Here is a 12,717-nt window from a genome sequence, read left to right on the forward strand (position 1 = left end):
AGAGGCCGAGCTGAGAGGGAAAACACATGTGCTCATTGTCAAAACAGCAGAAGTGACGTGGTTCAGACCGGGTTGATTTCATATGTAGGTCTGATACAGTAACTGCTGACTCACCCCGACTGGGAAACATGGGCCCTGTTGAGCTGTCCTTAGATATTACATGTGTCTCCTGATCCTTGACACAAGACATTGTATCAAACAGATTCAGCTGCGGTAGATATTGAACTAAAGGGTCCCAGGTTCAATTGTCCGTCTGTTGGGAGTCTGCATTCAACAATTTCTGATTTGAATGTAGTTTGGCAAAAGCAACACTTGTAAAATGAATCATGTTAAGATGAATCTTTTCAATATTCCATTCCAACAACTTCCAAAATCTCTTGTCTACACGCATTTTATTAACCCTCATCGAACAAGAGAAGCCAATTTACGTTTACAGCATGGGTAACTTGGATTATTAGGGAAAAAAGTCCACATGAGAACATGCAAACACTGCTTTTAAAACAATTTTACAGCTCTGTCAAACCGTTTACATGACGACACAGCCAGTCCCGCATCACCCTTAACCTCTGCAGGGTTTTACTGACATCGTAAAAATGAGAAAGAGAGGTGGGCTGAGAGAAAAGGGAGACAGAGCTAGAGAGAGAGGAAAGGGTCAGTGGAGACGCTGGGGGGTATTAAGGCTTCCAGTAAATGAGCTGACCGTACCGGCTCGGGTGTAGTCTCTCAGGGTGCTCCTATTGTTGACAGAAAGCAGCGGGAGGAATGCCAGAGCGTTATCTGCCCAGGAATGTTTGCTCCGTTTTGGGGTCTGGTTACTGAGAGGAGAGGGGGGCAGTCTGGAGGTCCGGAGCAGCCACCACCACCACCACCACTGCGTCTGTGGCTCTCTGTTTGACCATTTGCATCCAGGAATGGGTTGATTGATGGGGACAGTTTGCGGCTTTTGCATGAAATCATCATCGAAGTCATAATGGAAGGCAGTGACCACAATATCGAGAAACTATCTGCTGCCATAAAAAAAGTGGGGATACTGTCTAGTTTATTGTCTTCACTGTTGCTTCCAGGATTTTATATTTCCCACTTTTTATTTCAGAGCAAAGTAAGAGAGAAAACGTTTCCATTCCACTATTGCATAACACAAAAAGAAGAAGAAGTTTTTTTTTTTATCTTACCCAAACACTATTAAGGGCAGGTAATCGGGCCAGAGGAGAAAACAATGAATGTGAATCAGGAAGCTTGGTTTTGCATTGCATTGGTCAGTCAGTGGTTCTCGCTATCTACTATCTCCTCAACATTTGACCCTCCGAGCAAAAACAGGCCAACAGATCAACCCATGAGAAATACACCTAAACTGGACTAAATTGTGTCCAAATTGGAGCAAAGGTATTAGAGGTATTAGATTGCAACCTCAAGAGCTGGACAAATCCAATAGCTTCCAGATAAATAGTGGAAAGAGGAAGCTGAATTGTCCCATGCAGCCAGACAGTGACAGTGGGGCGGGACTCCTGCCAAGAGTTTACACAGCATCAGGTCATGAAAGTGCACTACGGTTCCTCCCCTTAGATTTACAAGCCTCCTTCGCTCCTCCTAGGTCCCTGTGCCTCCTCCTCCTCCTCCCCTCCTCAGTCTGACAAGGACTTGAGTAAAACAAACCAGCGCCGGCAAAGCACACACAACTGCTCAAAAGACAGAGAGGAGAGGAGCAGCAGCTTTGAGGGATTCACTGACTGGACGACGACTGCGCACAGGAGGTAGGAGAAATCAGACCAGTTTTTTTATGATAACATTATGTTGAATTAAGTATCACTGAGACACAATGGTAGTTTTGCTTGAGAAATGTGTGTTGGGGGGGAAATTTTAAGATGTCATGTTTTATTTCAATGGTGGGTTGTATACCTACATTTGGTGCAAACTTATATCATCTTGAGAAACAGTACCTTTATGTTGATGCATTTATTTGGCTACTTAATGGCAGAGTGGTTAGCTCCTGTCTTCCAGCAAAGATTAGCACTTATGAATGTGAATAAAGTCTTATCACCATGTTAGTGTTAGCGCTGGGACTAATGGCCCACACCAGTGTTTCTCAAGCTGTGGTGCAAGTACAACTGGTGATGTGTGTGGTATACCTTGGCTGACACTCAGGCTCCTCTGCAGTTTTTGTATAATTTAGAGACAAGATTGATGTTTTGGGTTAGTCCCTGATGTTGCAGTCATATTCAGCCCAAGTTTTCAATCTGAATAAAGTCCTGGTATACACACATTTTTAACTGGTGGTACTCGGACAACCTTCTTATAGGGAATGCTGTGTGTGGAGAATTTGAGAACCTACATGTTTTTTTTTGTTATATGCCCCGTCTTTCCACAAGTTCATGAAGTTAATTACAATAAGATATACAAAACACAAGGTTGCACAATAATTCTCGGTTTCAATTTGGCAAACCCAGTTCATTCACTGCTGTGTGTGCCACAGGATGATGCAAAATCCTGATTGGTCAATGGTTTGATGTATGGCCTGTCATTAGCGTGGTGTCGTAAGCCAGTTCATTGCAGTTTAAAAATGTGTTATTTCTTATTTTGTAATACATTTGACGTTTCTGAATTAGTCAGTTGAACGCCTCAATTGTTTCATCAAAAAGGAAAATGACCACTTTGTGCTGTTTGTATTGGCTAGTAGTCTATAAAGGAGATGGAAATCAATCGGAAATCCAGAAGAGCACGGATTGCGCTGTGTTTTTTTGTTGATGGTGATAAACTCAAAGTTTAAATGTTGTAAAACTTATATATATTCCACGTCTCCTGCAGAAGAGATTTTATAGGCCGACACAGAAGCAAGAGGCTTACCAACTGTCTTACCTTTTGCTACAGGAGCAAGAAATAGGTGGAAACTTCTCAACTAAATTAACCTATGTCAAATTCCTGAACAGCTGAGAGCCAACACAAACTTAACTCCATGCTGAAGGTTTTGCGAGAGCTAGAAATGAGTTGGCTCCATCAACTTCCACCCTCTGTCGATCGAGACATGGGCTTTACCTGGTTTATGTCATACAGCACTTGCAACAGGGGAATGGCCTACATGCCTGTAAATTGTAGGCTCTCTGTCTGTTTTCAGATTTCGTACGAGAGGATCAAAAGGAGTTGACTTTTGACCCCACTCCAAGACATCCACCTCTTGACCCTTCGTCCCGGGACTCCTTACCCCTCCAGCCAAAAAAACTCCTCTCTGAACCTCTTCATTTCTTACAGACCTGCACGTCCCTGTCTGGACTCTCCCCTAAGGACCTTTTCCCAAATACCTCTGTCTGCGGTGATGGAGACTCTGCTGGAAGTGGGCGACTACAACTGCCACCCCAGGCCCTGCTCCCCGGAGGGCGAGACTGTGTGCGCCGCCCTGTCCCGCTGCGAGAACACGCTCCGGGACGCCATCAGGGAAATCCACGTCGACGTCAGCGCCTTCAAGATGGGCATGGAGCGACGCCTGGAGGAGTCGTCCCAGGTGAGCGCGCCTCTGAGCAGGGCGGTGTCCCAGCTCCAGGAGGAGAACCAGCAGCTCAAGAGCCAGCTGGAGGTTTTGACCAGGCAAGTGGAGCTCCTCATGGGCAGGACGGTGGAGCAAAACGGTACGGAAAACGGCAAGCTCAACCAACACCACCAACACCACCACCACCAGGGCAGTCCGAAACTAAACGGGATACATGAGGAGGACCACGAAGAGGTGAAGGAGATTTTCTATGGGAAAGGCCAGGCTCACATGCAGGCGTCCCACCACCAGAGCGGCATCCAAGGTTCTTCGCCCACCTCGGCCAGCCCACCCGCAGTGGGGTCCAGAGTCTCGTCCATGGTGACCGGGCCGCTGTCGAGCTGCAGCCCGTCCACCACGCGCTTCTCCAGTCGGGCCACCTTCGCCCTGTCCAGCAAAAATGTGAGTATACTTTCTGTTTTGTTTTGGAATGGCGCGGCCACCGATTGCAGTTGTTTGTAGGAGATTGTTGACTGGCGATAGACAATAAAAAAACTAAATGGACCGTGTGATGTCATCAAGCACCGGCTCATGCACAAATGAGGACTGGCAAAGAGGTGGCATTTGCTCTGATTCACTAGCTTTAAAAAAAAAAAAAAAAGTCAATTCAGCAATTCACTTTGGGTGGCTGTGGGGTGTACCTATTTAACTGGACCCATTATTGTTATATCAGCATAAAATGTCTGATGTTTCAATATAGGATTAGACTTCTCATGAGATGAGAAAGGCAAGCATTCGAGGTGGTCTGTAATCCTTTAACCCAATTACTGTTTATTTTGTACAATTTCCCCATTTGACCCTTCCTCCAGTTCATTTGCAGTGTCTCTTTCCCTGTAAGAGAGATGAGTTAAGTTATGATGCATGAATATAAAAGCAGGTTTCCGCACCACGGTAAAATGATTGCAACAGGCCGCGGGGCAATGACCTAACCGGGCTTTAAAATGACGTGTTTTGGGCCCTGTGTAACTCGAGCCGTCTCCCCGAGGGAACCATTACCCACTGGTTAGACTCTAAACAACATGTGGTTTTCAGGAATGCCATCCAAGAAAAAAAATGGCTGTCAAATACTCGCTACGAGCATCAAAAAGTCTCTGCGTACCATCCCAACTCAAGCTGAGATAACGAATTTGCGAAATTGGATACAATGCTGTCAGAGATCCTTTTTTAGATCAAACTATTTGGCTATAATAATTTCAAGCAAGCTTCTCCCCGGAGCACTTCAGAAATGTGACCTCAAAAGACCCCTGCTTAGCGTTTATGGAAACTCAAAATGCTGCCTCACCAGACCTAATCCTGTAATTGCGACGTAGTCTTCCAGGTTAGAAGATCTATAGTGGAAAAGACTCCATGTACTCGGTGGTGTGGTTATGTCATGCCATGTGTTGCCTTTTTTCCCCAAAACGGTGAAGGATTTATTGGCAGAGTAACTGGAGTGTGCTCCTGGGAGGTGAGCTTTTGGTCTGTGGTTTTGGGACTTGAATGAGTTGAAGTCCCAGTTGGGAATTGTGTGTGTGTGTGTGGTTGCTCATTATCGCAAACATGCAAAACAAGTCTGCTGTTTGTTTCCTGGAAAGCAGATAAGGTAGATTTGGTTCATGGCAAATGAGATGTAAATGATTTCATATTGCTCGAGACAGTCGTTCATTGTAAGCTGGATGTTACTGCAAAGATGGAACCCAATAGTGTCCTCCACATTTTTAACGCTATGAAAGGTTGGAACGTCTTGCCACTAAACCTGGTTCAAATAGACCACAAATCTGTTTTTAAAGAGCAATTGAAGAACTATATTGGTGTTGATTATCTTTGAGGATGTGGATACTTGTTGTATTTTCTTTTTATAATGTATTTTATGTCTGTTGTCTGTCATATTGACAATATTTTTGTATATGTGTGCTTTTAACAAGGACCCCAGGAACAATAGCTGGATCTAAATCACAGCTTATGGGGATCCTAATGATAAACTAAAACTAAAAGCCCATAATCCATCACAGCAGTTCAGTGCTCAAGTGTTATTCACTGTGCCATGAAATTGCTATCATGCCGTTAGCGAAAAAGTGAAAGCTTGTTCTATTACCTGCCATTCTCACTGCTGCCTTGCAGAGGGCGCTCCAGTCCAATTTGGATTCCTAAACAGGCCCTGTCCTTCAGTTGTTGGTCTTTTGCTCACATAGACAGTATTTCCACAAGAGCGTTTTAGGCCACTATAAGGGGAAATATTATTTGAACTCTTCATCGTGACTGTCATCGTAGAAAAAAGAAAGCCCCAAAAAATGAGGAGCAGCAAAAGCTAAAGAAGTCAAACAGATCCCTTCCCGTATCAGAAAGTTCTTGCCCTCATCTGATGATTGTGTTCTTGGGAAAAACTCTCTCACCCTGTCTGAACTTAGAGAATCATTTTATCATTTTCCCCACCGATGAATGCAGTTTGTTGTTAGTGCACAGATCGGGGTTGCCATAGAAAAGATATCAAGACTAGAGTTTTGTTTTGATAAATTCAGACTTTATAGAACGCAAGCTCTGTTGGTAATTGTCTGAAGTGGCGTAGTATCTCTTACCCACAGAGCCGCTTTGTTTGACTCGTTGCTTTGCTGGAGATCCCCTCGAGTGTCAGCCAAATGCTCACATCAAACACAGTTATGCACTTAGCCTGCACCAAAGTAATGACCTGGATTTGCACACGTGGACTCGCCAGACTATCAGCTTGTATGTATTGATTAAGGGTCCTACTTATCCCTGCATTATCAAGCTCTTGTAAAGTACACTTGTCATAAGGGAACAACATTATAAAAGGGTTAAAAGCCAGTTTGACACAATGTGGTCTCTAAAAGTGCACACTCGGGTCACGCATGCCGTTTTCGCCGCCAGTTGGATCAGTCTGTCCCTGGGCAGGTGTGTTGCTTGGATTAGGAGGGTAACGGTAGCATCTGGCGAACAGGCCACAGCTGGGCACGTCTCGACACATTTGTCTGAGCTCACCGACATGAAGTCATAACTGTATCATATCTGTCAGAGCGGTTTGAGCTGCCAAATAAAACAAGCGCCTGGTACCGACAGACGGCTAGCGAAAACTGGAGTCACTCGGTGGTTATAGCGCAGGAGGACTTTACTGACCCCGCAGGGAGATTTTAAAAGGCACTGGATGAGATGCTGGGATAAAGAGGCATTCTCAATCTCATTACAGCACATACGTTAAAGAGTAAATGACCCCTTAAAGGAACAGGCCACCGTTTTTACATACTGAGATATGTTCTTACCTGAGCTTAGACGAGTTGATACGTACCCGTCTGGTCTTTGTGCGTGCCCGTGGAAGAGCTTGGGCGCTTCTAACTTCGCCCCCATTTGGAGCTATAGGAATACATTGGGGGAGGCCCAATGCTAACAACATCTTTGGTCACACAAAGACAAGACAGGTACGCATCAACTCGTCTAAGCTCAGGTAAGAACATATCTCAGTATGACAAAATGGTGACCTGTTCCTTTAACCCCCACCTTCACGGGGTGCATTTTCTCCAGTTGGGCTTTACCCAAATCTAAAAACTTCTCGACTGGAGATTACAGACTAAAGGCTAAGAAGCTAAAGCCTGCAAAACCCAAGCTTCTTTCTCGTTTTGATTGTCACGTTTTTTTGTTGTTTTCGTTTTTGGTTGTGTTTTCATCACGTTTTTGTGGCTTGATCACAGTTACATTACACGAAAAAAGCAAAATGTGGCCTATACGCTACAACAAAGCAATGTGAATTTGATAATAATGTGACAAATAAGCACTGCAGAAATAATAATAAAAAAAAAAACCTGCAACAAAACAGCTATAACATGATAACAAGGAAAAAGAGATGTTAGATTTAGATGACTTTTGCAGGCCTTAGCTTTCAAATGTGGAGTGACACTGGCCTAGAGGCTGCAGGCTCCCATCGAGAAGCTTTTAGATTTGGGTAAAACCGGAGAAAATGTGCTCGGTGAAGGCGGGGGTTAAGAAGTGATATAGTGCTTATCTGTTTATTGCCTTTCACTGACGAAGCACTCAAGCCTCCCAGGAGCTTTAGGTACGGCGGTCCAGATGACGACATGATTGGTCACGTTTGAGAAATGCACGCGTATAGCTTTTCAGCCTCTGAGCCACTTGACTTGGAATCCACCGAAACCTCTTTTTTTTTTTTTTAAATGGACGCGACCGCAGCTGTCTGAGTGTATTTCCATAAAGACGCGTATTGAGGTTTGTAAGAGGCAGATGTTTTCCCTCCAATAAGTCAGAGCCGCTCGAATTAGCCGAGATTAGCCAGTTATTCAAAAGTCAAAGCCGTTCAACAATGTCTCCTCTTCCTGCGTGTTTTCAGCTGCAAATCCCACTTTTCTCTCTGGTTTATAGCTCTGTTTTTTTTTTTTTTTTTGCCAATTACAGTCCCACAGTCTGAATAGGGCGCAGTGTGGGTGATCATGGTCCATTGAAAACTCATTGTGGATGGATTAAAAGTCTGACCCGCCTTTTCTGTCCCACCTCTGAAGACATTTTTCCTCTCTGTACGGCTTTTGTGTTACTAGATTCCGAGGTACACCCCGTGAGATACTGACAGTCTGTTTATTGTCATGTATTTGTGCTTGCTTTCAAAGTGTCTAAGTAATATGACTGACAAAACTGTTTTTTTCCCCCCCCTCAGTCCGCTTAAGTCTTTGTTGGGATAATGGGATTGGTCCAAACAAATAAAGTCTCTTTAGCCTGGGATTTGGTACATTCCAGATCAAGGTTGTGTTTGATACATCTTTATTATCATTAGTCTGAAGGGAGTGGAGTTCTGACGTCCCGCATACAGTACATACAGTACATACAGTACATACAGCACACGAACTTCCTATTCATTCTGTTTTCTGCAGCCGTCTCCTGAAAGGTTATAATTGGCATGAGCACTTTGCAATGTATGTACTGTGCTCGTTCAGAGACGTGAGACTTTGAAGCAGGGGTAAAAGGGGGTTCTTTGGTTATTTCCTCAATGCTCCGACTGTGCTTAATTTATAGCTTTTGCACAAAACACGCATCAGTTGTTACACAACTTCAAATGAAGGCGAAATGTCAAGTTAAGGCCACACAGTAAATGTGCAGTTTTTGGTGTATAATCATATGTGATGCATGACAAGAATGACTGAAATGGGCCTTTTTCTTATCTTTACTGAAGTAGCACTTAGCAGAGTACTGTCGCTGCCTCCAGAGAGGTATAACAATCTAGGACAACCTTTTTTTTGTCTTGCATCCCCATTGATTTAGACTCCAAGTACCCCAGCAAAACCGTTTACTGAAAAACATAATCGAAATTAATGTTAAAATTCAGCTCAGTTTCACTTTCATTTTTAACCTCTTACCCCCCACCTTGGCAGAGCGCATTGTCTCCAGTTTGGCTTTACCCAAATCAAAAAACCTTCTTGACTGAAGCTTACAGCCCCATAGGCCAGTGTAGCACCCCCTTTTAAAACTACAAAATACATCTAAACCAGGGGTGTCCAAACTTTTTTTCACCGAGGGCCACATACAGAAAAATATACAAACAACTGGGCCGCATTCGGTTGAGGTCAGATATTTAACCTCTATTGTATTAAAGTTAGCAAATTCAATAAAATGTTAACTATGCTTTTTAATTAAATATGCTTAAAGTAAAAAACAGCCTTCATCACAGCTTTCTATTAATGGATTTTCATTTATTTCATGTATATTCAATTAAAGCAAAAATATATATATGTTTTACGAATTTGCAGCTAACATGCCCTGATCCACCATCACCACTCAACTTGCCTTCACTACCAAGCATGTCCTGACTTTGGTCTCTGCCCCCCAAAAAACTATGAAGCCCTGTGATGTCATTTTCCATAAGGTAGTGAAACAATATAACACAATAGTGCCGAAACAGATCAGTCTCTTTAAATTGTAATTATCAGTGACTTTGAGAAAACACATTTTCCCCTTTTCTTAAACAGAAATCTGATAACATCTCATAAAAAACTGCTGTAGTCATTTCCCCCATTTGTTTAATGCCGTTTAATTTTAGCATCGTAATATGACGAGCAGATCTTTCAGAAGCAGGGGTCAGATCTCAGAAGTATTGCCTCAGTACGTGGTGGTCATACTGGGGGTTTAGCGGAGGTATGCAGCCACTCCCTGCCCTCCCCCTGGCTCTTAATGACTTCCAGACAAAGGGCCGCGTTCCCGTCATCCTTCCCGTTAATAAGTGACCAGTCCCGGGACTCCTCACCGCCCCTCTGTCCCCCCTCCTCTAAGAGGAAGGTATGCAATTGTCCGGTATTCAAGGAGAAAGGTTTAATCACAGAAAGAATTAAGCCGCAAAGGTCAGTAAAGACCAAGGAAAATGTAGTCCCTGGCCCTGTATCACTAGTGCTTAGACATTCTTGTATAAAGTGGGTAGTGTCGAAGTATGGGCTGGGACTGACTTGATATTGGTTTTTCATACTGTGTATATATTTTAAAAATGATATTACATTTTAGTAAAGCCTCCAAGTGGAATGTTCTGATTTTAGATTCAATTTGCCGCTGAACTTTGGGGCAGTGTTTCGCAAAGACGCCTCTGGGTATTGGAGTTAAATTGGTTTAGTTTTAGGTGACCGCTGCAGAGTTGGCAGACATTAAGTCTCCCACCGCAGGAGCCTGACCCACATATATAATATAAGAGCTTCTTCAGGGTCTGAGCAATTTACCTGTCAATCACTAACAAGGCCATATAGGCTGATCACGTGAAATATGCTCAAGGCCACACCACTGTCTTCTCTGCACCGTTTTCCCACTTATTTTTTTGACTCACTTATGCTATTTTTCCGTTTTTGTCGCTATTTTGACACCTTTTTCAAGAAGCTTTTGACATTTTTATGTGAGGACTCTTTGACTCCGCGAATAGATTGTTATTCCTTAGACGTCAAAGAGACCCATATTCTCCAAACGTTGTTGTTTCTAACTCAATCATAAAGATAGCATTTCCCAGCCAGAGCTGCTACTGCTTCTACAAATGACATTACCTCCAACTTCCGTGGCCCCTCGTGTCTCAGCGAAAGTGTTAATGTCGAAGCGCCGAAACCTCTGTCACCACAATGGCACTGTTTGTGTGTTTGGTGTCAGCCCCTGGGCCAAGTCTAAACCTGATATTTCACCGACGATCTGTCTGTGTGATATGGGAGAGAGGATGATGACAAACTCTGATTCAGCTGCTCCGGTGTGGAGAGATCTGGGGTTGGGCGAGGTGAGGTGTCCTTGAGGTTATTGTCCTCAGTATAGAACAAAACCTTCAATTGCAGAGGGGTTCACCTGCCAGGAGCATTGGGCGACTGAAGTGTCTTGGTCAACAGTTCTTAGAGTGAAATGTAGCTTTATGGGAGTTGCCACAGTTATTGATACAGTAATCTCCAAATGTTGAACCGGATCATTATTTGGAAGTGACTGGACCCACATATCTGCCATGCTTTTGTGCATTGGCTCCACTTTTGACAAAACTTTATGAACTCGGTGACATTTTAGACAAAAGTTCTTCAATTCTGAGTTTCTGTCAGTAGTAGTAGTTTGTTTCAACGTAAACTTTAGGAACCAATGTCGCTGCAACAATTCCGTTCATACAATTTGGAAGGAAGGATGTAGATTATTTTGTTGTGCCTAAACGATAGCGAAACAGAGCAATAGTTTGGACGCTGCAAGTGTGTGCAGAGATTGTCATTGTACAACTAAACGCCGCTGTGGGCCAACCTGACCGGCCTGTTTTTGGAGGTGGGGGAAACAGTAGCACCCGGAGGAAGCCTGGCTGCATTCAGTGCTCTGATCCTCTGAAACGGTGCAGCTTCTCCTGGGTTTGTCCCTGGTTCAGAGCGTGGTGTCCTGCACTGGTCAGCTCCTCCTCTTCTTCCTGTGCAGCTCCCTCTGATCCACCACAGTCTTTCACCATCTTCTAGGAAGAGCAGTTAATCTGTTTTATTCTCCAGTGAACGTCCATTAGCCAGAACACTTGTAGGGATAGAAGGCATGTGTGGCTTAGCTGTGAGTCTTGCCCGGATACCTCCTTGTTTGTCCCTTTTTTTGTTTCCTGTAGCTCCTCTTGTGACGCCTCCACTGTGCTGCAGGTGTGGGGGGCTCTTGGTGCCTCTTCAGTGTTTCAGAAGAAGAAATGTGTAGGTCTCAAGTGTCTTTAGCTCATAAGCTAGCTGTTTGTTCACTTTTAAAAGCTGCTCTCCTTGCTGCAAACCATCAAAGCTTGCGCCAACATAAAGTAGTGAAAGATTTCTTGATATTAAAGCTGCAGTAACGATAATTTTCCCTTTTTCAGACCGTGAAATGTGGTGGTAGTTGACTGTAAATTGTTAGCCGCTGCCCTTGTTTGTTCACAAGAATGAAAGTAATGCAATTAAATGCACATCTCGGGCGCGTGTTCACCCTTTTAATCTAGACTCGTATTTTTGTTTCATAGAGAACAAAAAAGATGTGTTATACAATTTTAACTCTGCTGCAAGAAAATGTGAAAAAACCTCAACCATAGCCCATGATGTGCATGTGTTTTTGTCAGCCTCTTCATCTGTTCTAGTGCTAATAAGGCTCATATTTTTCCAGCTTATAATAAACTAATGCTCTTGTTATGATATAGACCACTGTGTTCGACTCCCCGCTAACTCCCGACGGCTCAGGGCGAGTGACGGATCAGCGGGGAGGACAGGGGAGGTGTATTGTTGCCACATGTTGGAGATAGCACTTCTGGAGCAGGCTGAAAAATGAGCTTTACGTATGTTTAGTGTGACCTACTTCTCGAGGACACCCCATATGAACTCAGACGGTTATTGTGATTTTTGCTATTAGTTGTATTGCAGATGCTTTGACAATACTATAACACTCTTTTACTTTCCTTTTTCCCAAGTGAAAACTGGCCTATTTTATGGGTTGTATCTTTCTACACAGCATCAGCCAAACAGGTTGTTAGTGCTTTTGCCCACGCCAAAGCCATGCATTAGCTCTGTATGTAAAGACAGCAGTTACAGTAAAACACATGTGAAATCGTGTCTGGTCCCACAATAATTACACTTTTATATCTCCCGTCTTCAAAGCACCTGCATATTTCTTTCGATTTTCTTACCCAAAGTGTTTCTCGCGCCGTGTGAGATTTTGTCCGAAATTGCGGGTTTTGTGGACGTGTGAGAACAGGTGTTTGACACAACTGCATTGAAATTACAGAG

The 12,717-nt window shown here is 43.7% G+C and overlaps 1 protein-coding gene across 1 annotated transcript in view; it reads left to right on the top strand.

Moving 5' to 3' along the window:
* Positions 1-1,618: 1,618 nt before the first annotated feature.
* The window catches only part of smtnl (smoothelin, like), a 21,366-nt gene continuing 10,267 nt past the window's right edge, over positions 1,619-12,717 (top strand). The window contains exons 1-2 of the mRNA XM_079554681.1: positions 1,619-1,751; positions 3,244-3,919. Of these exons, the coding sequence (XP_079410807.1) occupies positions 3,308-3,919 (612 nt within the window). The 5' untranslated portion in view covers positions 1,619-1,751; positions 3,244-3,307. The remainder of the gene's footprint in view (positions 1,752-3,243; positions 3,920-12,717) is intronic.

The sequence above is a fragment of the Gobius niger genome, assembly GCF_951799975.1.
Source record: "Gobius niger genome assembly, chromosome: 1".
NCBI lineage: Eukaryota > Metazoa > Chordata > Actinopteri > Gobiiformes > Gobiidae > Gobius > Gobius niger.